Source organism: Enhydra lutris, unplaced genomic scaffold (genome assembly GCF_002288905.1).
Source record: "Enhydra lutris kenyoni isolate GAN:26980312 unplaced genomic scaffold, ASM228890v2 scaffoldscaffold26, whole genome shotgun sequence".
In the NCBI taxonomy this organism is placed as follows: domain Eukaryota; kingdom Metazoa; phylum Chordata; class Mammalia; order Carnivora; family Mustelidae; genus Enhydra; species Enhydra lutris.
This window is the reverse complement of record NW_019154110.1, coordinates 5,961,772-5,981,070: the sequence shown is the minus strand read 5'-3', so window position 1 is coordinate 5,981,070 and position 19,299 is coordinate 5,961,772. Positions and strand designations below refer to the sequence as shown.

The following is a 19,299-nucleotide window of genomic DNA, read 5'->3' as shown; positions in this document are numbered from 1 at the left end:
ACATTTAAGAAAGTGTATTTCAAAAATCGTGGGATGTTCCAGATACAAAGGTTACATGTTATTCCATTTATATGAAATATCCAGAATAGGCAAATCCACAGAGACAGAAAACAGACTGGGAGTTGCCAGAGCCTAGGGTGAGATAGGAGTAAGGAGTGACTGCTAACAGGTATGAGGTTTCTTTCAGGGATGACAAAAATGTTCTTAAATTAGATAGTGGTGATGGTTGCACAATTTTCTGTATATGCTAAAAAACCCTGAATTGTACACTTTAAATAGAAGAGTTAATTTTATGGGTAGTATGTGAATTTTGGTCAATAAAATGAATAAATAGAATCTTGGGTAAGAATAGTATGACCAAGAACACTAGGAGATAAAAAGAAAAAGAGTTGACCACTACAAATTTTAAATATCTAAATAGCAAAAACCAAAACAGAAAAAAAAAAAACCCATAAACAAAGTTTAAAAAGAGAAACTAAGTAAAAAGTGTACACACAACACACATCCTACAGATCAACAAAGAACAAACAATTCGAGCGCCTGGGTGGCTCAGTCGGTTAGTCTATGGCTTCGGCTCAGGTCATGATCCCAAGTCCTGGGATGGAGCCCCGCATCAGGCTCCCTGCTCAATGACGAGTCTCCTTCTCCCTCTCCCTCTGCCCCCTTCCCTACTTGTGCTTGTGTTCTCTCTTAAATTAATAAAATCTTAAAAAAAAAAAATTCAATGGACAATGAGAAATCCATAGGAGATGTACAAATAGTCAAACATTTGGAAAGATTTAGCTGTGATTATTCAAATATAAGTTCACTTAAGAGTAGTACTGAATTTATAATAGCTTTTTGCCTATGCTTATTTTCCCAATAAACTGAAACCCTCCCCAAAATTACTCTTTTGACAGGCTCTAAAGCAATCTAACATGAACAACGGTGTCCTCATAATGGAAAAGAGCGGCTACAGACCTGAGAGGAGTACCACAGCATCACAGACTCGAAAGGATTACCAAAGGTTACTTACTTAGCCATCTATTGCATAAATTCCTTATCCAGTATTTCTACAAAGTACTGAATCATTCCACTGATTCTGAACATCTCCATCCATAGGCAAGTCATGGAGGAGCCCATTTCATATTCACTCCACTACGAGTATTTCTCCCAAAGTGGCATGTATACATAGACAGATAGATAGATAAATACATAGATAAATAATAAAGTATTGCCAAAACCACCTTCATACAGAAATTCAAATAAAACAGTAAGATTAACACCTTACCCTGCTCTATTTAAAAAAAAAAAATTTAAGAGTCCCTTAGAATTAGCAGTGGTCATAGTACCAATTTCTCTATACAGCATATGTGGTATCCTACCTTCCTAATAAGATGCTATGAAAACTGTTCTAAAATACCTAAAATGAGTTACTAGTCAATTTCATTAGCACCAAGCAGATACACCCCTAAGTACATGCAAATAACACAAGTGATGGATTCTAACAGGACAACCCTTGCTGTGATTGTTGGAGAAACCATGTTGAACACTGACAGGAATATCACTTAATCTTCTCTGGTAAAAGAATGAAACTAAAGAATTGTTTTTAAATCTTTAATTAATGAGAGTATCACTTATTTTCCCTTCAAAAGAATTTTTGTATGAGTATGTCTCTGCCAAGGCCAGCAAACAAAAAGACCTAAAGTGATCATAATTAGAAATGGTCTCCTGAAATACTGTGTTTACAGAATACTAAGCCTAAAGTAATACACACTTTGATTTAAAATGAACCAGATGACATCTGGACATAATGGAAATAATTCTGCCCCCCTCACCTTATTCATGTTGTTTTCATCAACCACATCCTTGGATATATCCTGGATTATTTCTGGACACAAGATAAGGAGAATGATTTGTAGTGGCCAAACTGCTGCTTTACGTTTGGTGCTTTCAGCAAAACCATCCACCAAGTCGAACAGTTTTTCTGCACACTCTGTGTGAAAAATACAATTAAATGATATTACTAAGTGAGAAAAATATCTCTGGCATTAAAATAAAAGCCAGCACTATCCAAAATCCCAAAGGTCACATTTTTAAAAGATAAACTTGGAAGTTCATTTAAACAATGAAATTTCAGGTAAGCAGACAAGCAATATTATATTGTCTGTGTATTAAAAGAGCTATTTTGGGGCACCTGGGTGGCTCAGGACATGATTTCACGGGTCGTGTAATAGAGGCCCACATCGGGCTTATGCTCAGCTGGATTCTGCTTGGATATTCTCTCCCTATGCCCCTTCCCCTGCACTCTCTCTCTCGCTCTCATTCTCTCTCAAATAATCTTTCAAAAATAAATTTAAAAAATAGAAGAGCTATCTTGATCCATCCTAGAAAAGGTCACATTTCAGAACAGACAAATTTGTCGTGAGTCTCAATGTGCAGGCCTTAATGCAAAGTGTCACGTACACAAGAAGCAAACTGGACAGCTTCCCAAAGGGAATCATACTCTCCAGAAGTCTGTATTCTCTGCAACACAGCTATGTCTCAAGAATTCTAGGTAAGGATACTACTACTTGATACACATCTCCCTAAATACAAAATGAAGCCTCACAGCACAAAAGGCTACTTCTCTACAAAGAAGAGCCATCAAATACCCAATCCACAACTCTAACTATAAAGACTAGAGCTTCATTCCAAACTCCTTTCACTGTTTGCTCAAAGGAAAGGATTGAGGGAAATTTTGAAATATAAGAGAAAAAAATATTTCCTTTGATACCAGCTGACAAGATGTAAAAGCACCATAATAACATAAATAATCTGGAAAGTGATAGATGTTTACCTCATAAGGAAGAGTTTAAAAGAAGAATAAACGTATTCTTACCAGCCATATCAGTCTGTGGAATCTGGTATAGCTTTGTAAATTCATCTGGATAATTTTCTACCCAGTTCCAAAAGGCCTATAAATAACAAAACATATGTTTTTACATGAAAGCAGGGGTATTTTTTTAATATAGTAAATAAAATGTCACACAACCCCAATTATATTACAAACTTCTAATTTCCTTCATAAGAATACTGCAATGCATTCCTCCTAAATGTTAATGTGAAATTATCACTCAAATCATGACTTTTAATTCAAAATAGTAAAGACAGCAACATTTACAAGCAAAATGTAACAAAATTTTAATAGCTAAGAGGTTATAACTTACTTTTTCCAGGCTATTTATAACTGCTAACTGTGCAACCTTCTTTAGGGCTTTAAATTTAAATGCGGTTTCTAGAAAAAAAAATTTTTTTTAATTAACTCTAAAATTAGTTAACACAAATTCAGAGCTACTTGTAAAAAACAAACAAACAAACAAACAAAACTTTCCTTTTACATACAAACTTTTGTTCCAGTATTATTTGTAAGCAACGTGAAGGTAAAAACTCACTATGTCCACTAAAGACAAATTCAGTGAAAAGCAAACATGCCTTGAATTTCAAAAGTTCTTGTTTTTTTCTTTTGTTTTTAATAATAACTGATTTTTAAAATATAAAACACATGGTCACTATAGAAAAATTTTTAAGAAAAAGTACACAACTAAGGGAAAACATCATCCATGATTCTACCATTCTTTAATGAACTTCATTCCATTCCTTTTCGTATGCAAGTTTAAGATATTTACCACAACTGAGATCATAAAGGCTAAATCAAACCTGTTCTCTTCATTTTACATAGTAACCCAAATTTTTTCCATACCATTAAAAATTCCTCATCCATATAGGATGACTCTAAATAGGACAGTAACTATAGCTTCACAGTTAAAACATGTCAGCTACTTTCAATCTCATGTATTTTTTTCAAAATCATAGTATTTTCAGGTATTACAAATGAGCAAATAGTGTTTCTGAGGTTAGAGATCTAACAAACTACTGACCTGTGTTTCAAAGCCACAGTCTGTTCAAGTATGCTCTGGTGTCTTTCAGAATATTTAAGTCAATGTACTAAGTCACTGGTTATTTAAACACTTTGCAATTGTACATTTAAGAGATTTCTAATATATTATTATAAATGACATTAATAAACACTTTTATATCCAAATATTTTCCATATTACTGTTCATTTCTTTAAGATAAGATCTAGAAGTAGAATTATCTGGTCAAAGAGATGAATATTTTTTAAGGCTCTTGATAAATATTGCCAAGCCAATTTTCAGAAGGGTTGGGCCAAATGCTACTCACACCAAGCAGCATATGAAGGTAGCCTTATCAACATTCTTATCATCATTAAACATGCTTTTGTTTTTATTTTGCTAATTTGATTGTTCAAAATAGTGGACTGCACTTTAAAAACAAGACTAAACATGTTTCCATAAGAATATATTAGATATTTTCATTTCCTCTTCCGTCAATGTGTTGTCCCCATCTACGAAAAGATTTATACCTGGAAAAAATGATCCTTCTATAAACTATTTTAATGGTAAAAGCCCCTTGGCAGAAAACTCAGCCCACAGACTTTGCTTGTTTTAACTGATGTATAACTGACATACATTATATAAGTTTCAGGTATTCAACATAATGATTCTGTATTTGAATACATTGTGAAATAATCACAGTAAGTTTAGTTAACATCAGTCACCATATGTAGTTACAAATTTTCTTGTGATGAGAACTTTTAAGATCTACTCTCTTAGCAACTTTCAAACATGCAATCCAGTACTACTAACTACAACTGCCATGCTACACATTACATCCCCATGACTTTTTACAACCGGAAGTCTGTACCTTTTGACTCCCTTCACTCATTTTGCTCACTCTCCCATCCCTAGCCCCACGTCTGGCAAACACCACTTTGTTCTCCATATCTATGAGCCTGGTTGTTTTCTTTTTTAAAAACAAGATTCCACATGTAAGTGAGACATATAGTATTTGTCTTTCTCTGACATATTTCACTTAGCATAATTCCCTCAAGGTCCATCATGTTGTCACCAATGATAAGATTTCCTTCCTTTTTATGGCTGAATAACAGTCCATTTTAATAGAGAATGCATACATTCCCTTTTGTCTATTTTATATATAAGATACAAAAATATTTCTTAGACATATGTATAAACATACATGTATATTTTAAATACATATATATATATTTTACATCTTCTTTATCCATTCACCTGTCAATGGATACTGAAGTTGTTTCCATACCTTGGCTATTGTAAAATAATGCTGAAATGAACACCAGGTATACAGATCTTCTCAAGTTAATGTTTTCATTTTCTTTGGATAAGCACCAAGAAGTGGAACTGCCGGATCATAGAGTAGTTCTACCTTTAATTTTTTGAGGAACCTCCATACTATTTTGCTTGGCAGCTGTGCCAATTGACATCGCCACCAACAGTGCATACTTTCACCAACACTTATTATTTCTTGTTGTTTGGGTAATAGACATTCTAAGAAATGTGAGGAGATACCTCATTGTGGTTCTGATTTGCACTTTCCTGATAATAAGTAATACTGAACATCTTTAATGTGCCTGCTGGCCACCTGTATGTCTTCTTTGGAAAAAATACCTATTCAGGTCCTCTGCCCATTTTTTAAATCACAATGTGAGGTTTTTCTGCTATTGAGCTGAATGAGTTCTTCACATATTTTGTATATTAACCTCTAATCAGATTTATGACGTGCAAATATTTTCTCCCATTCAGTAAGCTGCCTTCTCATTTTGTTGAAAATTCCTCTGCAGCTTTTAATCTGGTATAGTCTCACTTATTTTTATTTTTGTTGCCTCCTATAGACTTTTAATGGAGGGATCTAGATACTTACCTTTCTAAGATAGAGATGAGTCTTTGAGTAATAAAATTGACTAAACAATTTAAATGTCATTTTTGCTGGACTTGGAAATGAGTAATTTGCTAAGTCAGTTTTAAAATATATTTTCCAACTTCCTTTGCTCTTGCTCTCCTTTGATTTCCAAATAATGGCATTATACTTTAAAGCACTCTTGAGCCTTTTTGCCTTCCTACGTTTATTAACTTTACCTTTGTGACACCTACTTCTTAAATTTTCTACACAGAGAAAAATTCTAAATTTTATCATCCTTTAATTTAATTTAATGATAGATCCTAAGATCTTAAAATTTCAACTGTGAACTGAGTTGTGGTTTATTACAGTTTAAAACAATTGAGGTCCACTTAACATAACAGCTAAAATAATCCACTTTATTTCTTTATTAAAGTTACTGAAAATGATTTAATTGTTGTTTGGTCTTATAATGGTAATGACCTAAAATCAGTAACAGAGATAGAACACAGCCTTATAGTACTAATCTACTTAGATATAGCCTTTTTTTTTTTAAGATTTTATTTACTTCAGAGAGAGAGAGGGGAGAGAGAGAGCACACGAGCATGAGTGGGGTGGGGGATGGGGGAGCAGAAGGAGAAGCAGACTCCCCGCTGAGCAGGCAGCCCAACATGCGAACTCAATCCCAGGACCCTGAGATCATGACCCCAGCTGAAGGCAGATGCTTAACTGACAGAGCCACCCAGGCACCCCTAGATACAGCCTTTTTACATCTCTGGTCAAAGAGTTACGGAGTTTAAAGCAAATATTAACAAAACAATAAACACGGTATTTTGACAATTACATTGTAGAACTGTTGAGGTTTTCAAAGTTAATATAACTAAATCTTCTAGGTCAGACACTAAAAACATTTTTCATAATTCCTTAATCAATACACAAAGTAAAATTAAAAAGTGTGAATCATATATTATAAGGTTTCACATTTAAGTTAGCCAGGATCTAGTATTACACAAAACTAAGAAACAATTTTAGTGAAATGAATTTAGTTATTTATACTCAGTTTATTAATAATGTCTGCTGACATTTGATTTATAGTAACACTTCCATGCTTACCACAAAAATTCTCTCAATTCCTTGTGACTGTTTAATCAACATAATCATGCAAAGCATTTTCCAAAGCTTTAAAATCACATATTAAGGGGCGCCTGGGTGGCACAGTCGGTTAGGTGTACCATTCTTAGTTTTGGCTGGGGCCATGAACTCGGATCATGGGAGCAAGCCCCTGTCAGTCTCCATGCTAACTGCAGAGTCTGCTTGGGTTTCTCTCTCCCTCTAGCTTTGCCCCTCCCCCACTTTCTCGATCTCTGAAATAATCTTTAAAAACTTTTTTTAAAATAAATAAAATCACATATTAAGCATTGTAATGTCACCAGATGGGATTACAACTGAAATGTTCTACAAGGAAGCCAAAAGCACTGAAAAGGTAATAGACTATGTAATTCTGCAAAGTTAGTCAGAATGCTCACAGACCTGAAAACACAAATATCAGAGATGCCCATCTCAATTCCTCCTCTTGGCATAAAATCTCAAACTTCTGGTTCCATTCTGCAATGGAATTTTGATATCCTGCTAAACTATCTGCTTTTAGCACTATAACAGTTAAACAGATAACTTCTTAACCTATAGCTATCCTTAAGAAATGAAATTCTAGGGGCGCCTGGGTGGCTCAGTGGGTTAAGGCCTCTGCCTTCAACTCGGGTCATGATCCCAGGTCCTGGGATTGAGCCCCACATCGGGCTCTCTGGGCAGCGGGGAGCCTGCTTCCCCTTCTCTCTCTCTCTGCCTGCCTCTCTGCCTACTTGTGATCTCTGTCTGTCAAATAAATAAATAAAATCTTAAAAAAAAAAAAAAGAAATGAAATTCTAGAAAAATTAAGTAACAGCACCTGTATATTCTTTGTTAAAGCAAAACTTGTAGTTGAACAAAACTTTCTATTGCCAAGATTTAAGATACTCATTTTTTTGTTTTCAAGGCTCAAAAGTTATTGAATCATTAAGCATTATTATCCATTTTACAAGGACATTTGCATTATAAAATTTGATGTTCTACTTCAACACAATCAGGACAATTCATACATTCAAACACCAGTTTTTCACTCACCTTGATTAGTTTCAAATATATCTTACATTTAAACTTACCCTTTAGGAGTCGTTTTAATTTTGCACAATCCACATTGATATACTGTAACAACTCTATATCATGCACATCAACGTTGTCTTCTGAACAAACAGTCAATTCCTGTAATCTGAAAAGTAAAAGCCAAAAATAATTCACTATCTTAAGGAAAGTTCAAAATTCTGAGCTGAACAGATTCTTCTCACCCAAATGATGAGTTTATAAGAAAAAATATACATAAAAAATAAGATAGCAAATATTTCTTATAAAATTTAAAGGTACATAACTAATTCAGGGGATATAATAAAACTGAAACCAAAACAATCCAGTAGACTTCATTGTGTATACATAAATCATGTTGTACACATCAAATTTATACAATCTTTATCTAACAAAAAAATCATAGCATGCAGAGAACTATTTGAAATACTAGTCTCTGTGCTATGTGTATTTTTGAAATTTTTCTGTATGAAAATAAACTTACTAATTTCTGATTACATCAACTAGACTTAAAAAACATAAACAGTATTTTATCTACATTTATAGGATACATTTATTTTGTATTAAAAAATGAGCATTTATTCCTTATAGTTTCACAATCTGTACATGTATTTATGTGATTATTTGATTAATGTCCCTCCCTCACAAAACTTACTTTAGTAAAGTCAAGAATCTTTCCAAACACCCAATTTCCCTTATATTAAATGTGAAGCTACCACAGATGTAGAAAAATTTAACACTTAACAAAAATAGATTTCTTTAAACTTATAAAAAAATTCACTTAAGTCTGAATAAAATTTTTCACTAACAGAAGAAGCTTTTCTTTTATTTGCTTTATTTGTTTATAGTCAATTCAATTAATTAACATATAACGTATTATTGGTTTCAGAGGTAGAGGTCAGTGATTCATCAGTCTTATATAATACCCACTGCTCATTATACCACATGCCCTTCTTAATGTCCATCACCCAGCTACACCATCCCCCAACTTCCCTTGGTTCCAGAAACCCTCTGTTTGTTTCCTATAGTTAAGAGTCTCTAATGGGGGGTGCCTGGGTGGTTCAGTCTGTTAAGTGTCTGCCTTCGGCTCAGGTCATCATCCCAGGGTCCTGGGACTGAGTCCTACATTGGGCTCCTTGTCAGCATGGAACCTGCTTCTCCCTCTGCCTGCTGCTCCCCGAGCTTGTGTGCACACACTCTCTCTCTCTCTCTCTCTCTGACAAATAAATAAATAAAATCTTTAAAAAAAGAAAAGTTTCTTATGGTTTGTCTCCCTCTCTGGTTTCATTTTGTTTTGTTTTTTCCTCTCTTCCCCCATGATCCTCTCTTTTGTTTCTTAAATTTCACATATCAGGGAGATCATATGATAACCTTCTTTCTCTGATTGACTTATTTTGCTTAGCATAACACCCCCTGGTTCCAGTCACATTACTGCAAATGACAAGATTTCTTTTTTTTTTATGCCTACATAGTATTCCATTGTATATATACACCATATCTTCTTTATCCATTCATCTGTTGATGGACATCTGGGCTCTTTCCATAGTCTGCTTACTGTGGACATTGCTGCTATAAACATTGGGGTGCAAGTGCCCCTTCAGATCATTACGTTTTATCTGTGGGGTAAATACCCAGTAGTGCAATTGCTGTGTGGTAGGGTAGCTCTACTTTCAACTTTTTGAGGAACCTCCATGCTATTTTCCAGAGTGGCTGCACCAGCGTGCATTCCCACCAATAGTGGGATCCGCATCCTCACCAGCATCTGTCATTTCCTGACTGGTTAATTTTAGCCATTCTGACTGGTATGAGATGGTATCTCATTGAGGTTTTGATTTGTACTTCCCTGATGCCAAGTGATGTTGAACACGTTTTCGTGTGTCTGTTGGCAATCTGTATGTCTTCTTTGGAGAAATGTCTGTTCATGTCTTCTGCCCATTTCTTAAATGGATTATTTGTTCTTTAGGTGTTCAGTTTGATATGTTTTTTATAGATTTTGGATACTAGCCCTTTATCTAATACGTCATTTACAAATATCTTCTCCAAGATTCTGTCTGTTGTCTTTTAGTTTTGTCGTTTCCTTTGCTGTGAGAAGTCAGTTTTTCAAAAGTTGACACTGTTAATCTACTGAACTCTGCTTCCTAATGAGACATACTCATTATTTTAATTAAGATATCAAAAATGTAAGAAGATGAATGGAATTACTAATGTTCATAAATGCAGAGAGAGACAGATATGGTGAAAAAATACAAATACTACAAAATCTTACTCATAGTATAAACTCAAATTGTAGCCATTTTAATGCAGTCTAAAACTGACATTAATCATCATACTAAACATTCAGTTGCTAGAAGTGATATCAATCCGATTTCTTCCTTCTCAAATTCCTTTTTCACTAACTTTAGCCTGCAGATGTGTAGCTAACATTAAAATTATTCTAAGCACTTACACTAAAGCTCTTCATATCATCAGGGTGAGAAAAGCTTAGCAGTTCATACTGGGAATGACAAGGTCCTCAATACTGACTTATATGCTAAAAATTCCACAGCTGCTGCAAAGAGCCTAGAAAATATGGAATATGATTCCTTAGGAAACACAACTTAATAAATCAGCAACACCAACTTCTGAAAAGCTGACTCTTCCAGTTATTTGTGAAAAATGGAAGAAACATTTAATTCTTTTTACAGCCCGGTATTTCCATAGAGAAGGGGTATTCTGTGAGGCTTAAACATTTCTGAAGGACGGAAATCAAAGCACAGTTGGGAGTAAACGAAGTAGAAAACTTACTAAAACATCTAGAAAGACCAGGTAAACTGAAAACAAAAAGATATTTAAAAACATATAGAAACAAAATAAATAAAAGTGCCCGAGTGGCTCAGTTGGTTAAGCAGCCAACTCTTGATTTCAGCTTAGGTCATGATCTCGGGGTTGTGAGTTTGAGCCCCGCATGGGAAATCTGCTTGAGATTCTTTCTCTCCATCTGCCCCTCCCCACCTTTCTCACTCTCCCTCTCTTAAAAAAAGGGAAAAAGAAGAGAAAAGAAAGAAACTAAGACAAACACCCCCCCCCTCCACCCAGGTGCAGAAATGAAGAGGAACCTAAAAACCAGAGAAGGTTTTGAAGACATGGTCTGACCGTGCAACAAAGGAAGCACAGGAGCCAGGTTTTTATCTCTCCTTAACCTAGGGGTTTGTGGCTATCATCTACATGGGACCGGATACAAAGCTTTCTACCCTATAATGCAGAGAGTAGAACTGGGGCCCTGCAAAAAACATGACTAGCAAGAACTATGCAATTCCTTAAATGAGAGTTGCAGAGAGAGAGATGGAACGAAGGGAGAGTGGAAGGAGATAAAAAAAATCTACCAACGTTAAGATGTCTGTGCTCTGGCTGTTTTGGGTAGGGGAAAAAGTCACCCAGAGCTGTTACACCGTAAGGGTCTGAGGCCCACATTTATACTACCCATACAATCTGGGAATGAGAAATTAATTAAAAAAAAAAAAAATGGGGGCACCTGGGTGGGTCAGTGGGTTAAAGCCTCTGCTTTCGGCTCAGGTCATTATCCCAGGGTCCTGGGATCGAGCCCCACATCAGACTCTCTGCTCAGCGGGGAGACTGCTTCCTCCTCTCTCTCTGCCTGTCTCTCTGCCTGCCACTCTGCCTACTTCTGATTTCTGTCTGTCAAATAAATAAATAAATAAATATTTTTTTAAAAAATCTAAAAAAAAAAGGAAACGAAAGGGGGAAAAAAAACGTCCAGAGCTGGGCACTTAGCAAAAGCAAAAACCATCAATAGGACACTCCCACATCCACAAGAGATCCCAAAGAAGATACAGACATGCACTAAAGATGAATTTGCAATCAAAGTTTACAGAAAAGAGAGAAAACCATTCACTATGAATGAGAATTGGCACATACAAGATTATTTAACAATCTTAAGAGAATATAAAATATGCCTTAAATGATTAGAGCCATATAAAAAATTTTTAACTATAAAGAAGAAAAAGAAACCATTTTAAAAAAAAACAAAACCAACCCAGCAGATCTGTAAAAGAAACAGAACTTCCGGGGCACCTGGATGACTTGGTCAGTTAAGCATCTCCCTCTTGATTTCAACTCAAGTCTTGAGCTCAGGGTTCTGAAATCAAGCCCGCATCCAAGCCACCCTGGGCATGAAACCTGCTTAAGATTCTCTCTCCCTCAGCCCCTCCCCCTTCTCTGAAAAGAAAAAAAATCAAATAGAACTTTTAAAATCACTGAGCCTTCTGCTTCTGGCATTATGTCAAATCAGATATTCTTTTTTTTTTTTTTTTAAGATTTTATTTATTTATTTATTTATTTGACAGTGAGAGAGAGAACACAGCAGGGGGAGTGGGAGAGGGAGAAGCAGGCTTCCCACTGATGCGGGGCTCCATCCCAGGACTCTGGTCAAGACCTGAGCCAAAGGCAGACGCTTAACAACTGAGCCACCCAGGCGCCCCTCAAATCAGATATTCTGCAGAGCCCTCCCACTACAAAACAATTAGATCTAGTGCAACTGTACAGTAATTCTGTGAACAGAGCAGCCCATCTTCTACATAAAAGAGTACTATGAGTTGCAGAACATGGTATACTTCAGCAGAAGTATACTTAGGATCTGTACCCCATATTTCCTTAAAAAAAAAAAATCAAAGACCAAGAAATATCAAAAGCTAATGTTATTTCTAAAAGAGAAACATTTGTGGACAGGTAGCAGAGTCAAACACAGTAAATTTTCATGATTTGGTTCATCTATTATATATGGGATACAAAATCAATCTTCAGAAAGAACTGCCATTCTGGGAATACCTGGGTGGCTCAGTTCGTTAAGCATCTGCCTTTGCCTCAGATCATGATCCAGGGTCCTGGGATTGAGCCCTAGGTTGGGCTCCCTGCTGAGCGGGGATTCTGCTTCGCCCTCTGCCTCTGTCCCTTCCCCTCCCCAACTGGTGCTCTATTGCTCTCTCACACTCTGGCTCAACTAAATCTTTTAAAAAAAGAAAGAACGAACTGCCATTCTAGTCACTTGCATATTTTAAGTCACCTAATGCTATGAAGGCTATATTTACATCTAAATTAAACCATCATAGTGGCCTTTTAGGTGAGTGGTCCTCTAACAAGATCAGCTCCTTCTTCTGGCTCAAGCTACATGAAATGCAGTTGTCTAAAACATGTACTTCAGAGATCCAATTTCTGAGTAGTCTGTCCACTGGAAGCTACAGAAACTAGCTTATTCTGGAGACATTTAACTTCTCTTCTGGAAACAGTAAGGTTCAGGATATACACAAAAGTTGCCTATATTTACATGCATTGATGCTGCAAAATCCTATAAAATGAAACCTTTGGTGCCAGAAAATTTCTAGAGTTTTTAAAAGATGGCACATTTGCTGTATTTTATAGAGCAACTTACATTTGGATAGACTAAAAAATATTCTATTATTTTGATCGTTGTTACCTTCAATGTAAAATTATTTCAAATAGTAAGTTAGTGTGATAGTCACTTAAACAAACTGATTTTTTTCTTTTATAATTTTCACACCTATTCCCTAGATGTCGGTTACCTTGCCACTTCAACTAATTTAATATTACTCAGAATATAAAATGTTATCACTCAAAAGATTTCATGAAGACATTGTTCTATTGTATAAACATAACAGCATCAATCATATCATACCATTAAACAAAATTCAATTTTCTTTGCACCAGGTCTGATCAGGAATTGAAGAATACTGCTGCCTAGCATCATGACTATAGAAATACCATTTTTTATTAAAAGACAGGAGAATTTTGAAGTTAGCCAAGTCACCCAAAACACTATAGCACAAACTCTCAAACTATGATGCATATTCCATTCACACCTGTTTCTCCAACAACAGAAGAAGAACAAAGCTTACTAATGGAAGTCCACTGTTCACACAACACAGACAAGTCTAAAGATGAAGATGATCTTTATTGATTGATCTTATTTATTGATAAAGATGATCAATAAAGAGGGCTGTTTTTCCACATTCTATATTAGTCTTAGATTCACTAAATCACTAACTGATTCATATTATACTTCCTACTTGGTCATAATTAAGACCCATTTGACTCTACTTGGATGAGACAGGCAAATCATTTGCATGAAAGCAAGTTCCAGAGTCACTTGCTACACCATCAGTTATTATTCCATATGGCACCATCTACACATAAATTTCTTCCCATCCATAGCATATCACAACTGATGATCACATGATTTTTAATCATCAATAAAAGCTTAAATCATATTTATCATATAATATTGAAGCACAACAGTAAAAATATTAAAATATATATTTCATAAAATATGGTTAAAGTGGAAGTATAGAAGTAGCAGCCTGATATAATGAATTTAATAGACTCTGAAACCAGTCTGACTTTAAAATTTGGGGCCTCCATTATTCAACAAAGTGCCTTAATAAATTCTTTGGGTATTAGTTTGTTTACCTATAAACTGGGGAAGTATCACCCACATTTCAAAGATACTATGAAGATAAAACAGTACAACATATACTGTAAATATTCAAAATATGGGAGCTTTTAGAATTCATACATTTAAAACACAGTCTACTTTCTGGAGAAGACTACTTTGCAATTACTTACTTCCTTATGCTTCCCTGTCGTTAGGTTTTGATTTTGCTTCGTAACTTAGGATCTTGTGATTAAGAGCAGAGCTGTGAGATCATTAGAAATCTGACTACTCTTCTCAGTTATTCTGATCAGCTAACTCCATTTAAAAGAATATTTAAAAAACCCAACCAAAAACTCATACCTCGTGTAAAAACAAAAACCTGATCATGAGCAATAGATTTCCCTCAAATTTGAACTTTCAACTTCATAACTACTCACATTTAATTGTACCCACCAGTATCACAATACTACATGATAAAAATGTCAAAGAAATCAATGTATAAAATTCATAAAAAAGTCCAAGTCAAATTCATTTCTGTCAACTTTTTATTTTTATGCAGACAAAAGAAAGACTTCTAAAATTATATTACTTCACAACAGTTCTACGTAGTTTACACACTAACCTCGTAGAAATGCGACTAAACACTGCATTGAAGTTGTTGCAGCTGAGAGAAAATAAAACCCCAGAGGCAGAATTCCGAAGTTCAGCGGCATGTTGGTTTCCTTCGCGACAGGTATGAAGAAAATGGCAGATTTCTGGCAACAACTGTTTGACCAACATTGTTTCATCTAATCTCATTGTGTCCTTTGGTTGCTGCAATAGAAATAATCACATAATTCTAAAACTTTGTTAAATTCACATGTAAAGATTTTCTGTATGAAATTTTTCAAACATGGGGCGCCTGAGTGGCTCAGCGGGTTGAGCCTCTGCCTTCGGCTCAGGTCATGATCTCAGGGTCCTGGGATCGAGCCCTGCATCCGGCTCTCTGCTTGGCAGGGAGCCTGCTTCCCTTCCTCTCTCTGCTTGCCTCTCTGACTACTTGTGATCTCTGTCAAATAAGTAAAATCTTTAAAAAAAAAAAAAAAAGAAATTTTTCAAACAGACATAAGACTTGAAATAGAATAATGAACACCCATATATTCATCACCTACACTGAACAACTGTTAATATTTCACCATGTTCACTGTATCTATACTCAGTCTAATAAACAGGATAGTTCCATCTTTCATTATTTTCTCTTTTTTTTCCATCTTTCACCTCTTTTCACAATGAAAGTCCAGCCCCCCATCCATTCTCCCTAGAATCTGCCCCCCCCACCACCATTCCTGTTGGTTCCCTGTTCATCAAATCCCTGTAGAAGCTTTTCCACTCCTAGGAATCCCAAGTTTATTGTGAGTTCCAAATAAACGTTACTTATATTCATTTATTTGTGGTGCACTGTGTCATTTGTCTCATATCCAAATAAATTCCTGGGTGTATAATTTACTTATTAAAAATAGTTTTGCTTTGCTTGAGCCATTTCAAAGTAAGTTACAAACATCATAATATTTCATCCACAGGTATTTTAGCTTCTCTTAAAAATAAGGACATTCGGGGCACCTGGGTGGCTGAGTCATTAAGTGTCTGCCTTCCACTCAGGTCATGATCCCAGGGTCCTGGGATGGAGCCCCACATCGGGTTCCCTGCTTGAGGGAAGCCTGCTTCTCCCTCTCCCATTCCCCCGTTTGTGTTCCCTCTCTCGCTATCTCTCTCTGTCAAATAAATACATAAAATCTTAAAATAAATAAATAAAAATAAGGACACTCAAAAAATAAAATAAATAAGGACATTCTTGGGGCACCTGGGTGGCTGGCCACCAACTCTTGATTTCGGCTCAGGTTATGATCTCAGGATCATGAGATGGAGCCCAAAGGCTCTGCATTGAACACACAGTCTGCTTGTCCCTCTTTCTCCTCCTCTGCCCTTCCCCTCTCCTATCGCGTGCACACACTCTCTCTTTAAAATAAAATCTTTAGAAAATAAAAATAAGGGCATTCTCCAATTTAACTTCAATACAATCACCACATCAAACAACAACAAAATTCCCCTTACATCAGCTAATACCCATTTTATATTCAAATTTCCCCAACTGCCCCCAAAATGTCTTTCATAACTTTTTTTTTAATATTTTACTTATTTATTCGTGAGAAACAGAGCTAATTAGAGAGAGCGTGAGGCAGGAGGAGAAGGAGAAGCAGGCTCCCTGCTGAACAGGGAACCCCACAACATGGGGCTCAGGCCCAGGACTCTGCAACAATGACCTGAGCTGAAGGCAGACAGACACTTGACCAACTGAGCCACCCAGGTGACCTCAAAACGTCTTTTTAATTCAATCAGGATTCAAAAAAAGGTTCAGATGATTACAGCATGATTCCTTTAGTCTCTTTATTCTAAAATGACTGCCCCCCAACACTCCATATACATCATTTTATTTTGACTTTAAGAAAATGGGCCTTACAAAATGTTCCATATTTCTGATCACGATTATTTCTTAGTAGTATGAGACTTGTAGTTACTGTATTTTCATTAGCTGGAACCTACATCTAATGGTCTGATTAAATTCAGGTTAAACACTTCAAGCAGTTCAGTAAAATTCATACTGTATCATATCAGGAGTCCATAATGCCAGGTGGTCCCAATGTTAATGACACAGCAAGCTAGACAACCTTACTGTTAATATTAAACTCGCTACTTTATAAAGTAAATCTTTTCACTACAATTAACAAAATAACCAATGGATAAGCTATCCTGCAGATGCACCATTCCACATCAGTATGTCACCTAAGCCTAATAATAATCATGTATGAATGACAATTCATACAATTTCAGTAATACCAAGCAAAGAATAAAATTGTGTATAATTATAGGCTATCCTTGATTCTGTAATTGCAATCCAAGTGCTTATAGATGTAAATACACTGTAACATACAGACAGCAAATAAACAGATATCACAAAACCTCCAAAATTCAAGTGGCAACGCCTGTATCTTACAGGCCAAACAATAGAAATGCTGAAACTCCAATTAATAAGCAAGGAAAAATTACAGAAGTATTCAATCTTTTGAATAATGGTCATATATGCAGGAACAAAGATCGCTCAAATTCTACAAAATTTTACTCATAATAAAATACTAGTAAATATTTGATCATTTCATTTAGCTATTTCAACTACTTTTATGACAAACACGTATTTGCAGGCTCACTTCTTAAACTACCTCACCGAACTTCAATCTAAAAATGAAAATCAACAGACAACCATAATAACACTGTAGGCAATCCAAGAAAACAAAATTATTTGATAACATGAATAGCACTATTTTTAATTATAAATTCAATGAAAGAAATCCATACATTTTCAATAGAACAGAGGAAGATATCTTATGCATTATATAAGTTATACTATGCTTACTTATTAGAGTTTTAATTAGGCTATCTCTAAAGAGTATCAATAAAACAGGGGCCAATAATACCTTAATCATTCTCCAAAATACATTTACCATTACCTCTCAATTACAAATGTTAATAGAGAAAAGCTGCAGGACTGACAGAGGCAATAAACCACCCGACCCATCCGAACATGGATATGGCTAATGTACTGGTATTTATAATCAAAGCAACAAGACCACTATAGAGAACTGGCTCAAGATGTTTAAAAATCGTTCACCTTCCCAATTACATCATCTTATTTAACAGCACTTTTGTTTTTTCACTCTACTTAACAAATGAACAACAGCATATCACAAATCAATAGAAAGCACCAAACTACAAACAGAACTAGCTCACCCTCAATTTAAGTAGAAAACTTACAAAAACTGTCTAACAATTTGGGAATACGCTCAAGGGCCAATAAAAAAGAGTTTAAAAAAACATTATGTTTAGGTTTTGGTCCTATAGTCTTAAATAGATCTCTTCCCCTAGGATAAATAATTGAGTACATGTAATTATTTTTCCCCTTCCTCAAACACTATTGACCATTCCTTCTCTTCCCAACCACAAAATCGTCCTCACATCCAAGTCCTGCCCATCTAGGCTGATTATAGAAAACAACTGTAACATGCTGAAGAGAGATGCAATTCTGAATAAAAGCAAAAGATGTGTCAAGGAAGAGGGACCATAATAACCCTTAGAATGAATAGACAGATCTTTAAAATGAAGGCAATAAAATTTATATACTTACTAAACAACTACCACGTTCCAGTAAGAGTTAAGGTTATCAAAGTATAGAAACACCTTGCTTTATGCAACAAAAATATTCTCGAAAAAATTCTCAGTAAGTCATGGTTGAAACATACTGAGATAACTATTTAGAGGAACCCTAAGAAAGAACTGTTTTGTATTCAACTACTCCTCCACATAACTATTTTATATATTCATAATTTACACATAACAAATGTTCTTAAGGTAGGATCTCTTGGTAATAGTTGTAATTTTTTAAAGTCCACTTTTATACAGATTTGAAAAGTAAAATATTAAAATCAGGTAAAATATTGAAATGGGGTGGCACCTGAGTGGCTCAGATGTTAAGCATCTGCCTTCGGATTAGGTCATGATCCCAGTGTCCTGGGATTGAGCACCACACTGGGCTCCCTGCTCAGCAGGAAGCCTGCTTCTCCCTCTCCCAGTCCCCCTGCTTTTATTTCCTCTCTCATTATCAAACAAATAAATAAAATCTTTAAAAAAAAATTGAAATGGGGCAGGGAGGGGCAGGGGGAGAAAGATTACTCCTGGTCACAATTTTTCGCATCACATTTTTTCACAGCTAAGCAATACCACAGGCCTAACAATATCTGGAGAAATTAATTAAATCAAATAGTGGCTTTTTTTCATAAAATCTTTTCTAAACAACCTGAGACAGAGATCTAAGTGGCTCAAGCTTAACACTT

The 19,299-nt window shown here is 35.5% G+C and overlaps 1 protein-coding gene across 2 annotated transcripts in view; it reads right to left on the bottom strand.

Moving 5' to 3' along the window:
- Positions 1–19,299, bottom strand: part of LOC111151595 (neurofibromin 1) — a 270,567-nt gene that overhangs the window by 183,035 nt on the left and 68,233 nt on the right. For both annotated transcript variants that reach the window (XM_022509675.1, XM_022509676.1), the window contains exons 4-8: positions 15,000–15,190; positions 7,956–8,062; positions 3,189–3,256; positions 2,861–2,936; positions 1,818–1,975 (exon numbers count right to left, since the gene is read on the bottom strand). In XM_022509675.1, the coding sequence (XP_022365383.1) occupies positions 1,818–1,975; positions 2,861–2,936; positions 3,189–3,256; positions 7,956–8,062; positions 15,000–15,190 (600 nt within the window). The remainder of the gene's footprint in view (positions 1–1,817; positions 1,976–2,860; positions 2,937–3,188; positions 3,257–7,955; positions 8,063–14,999; positions 15,191–19,299) is intronic.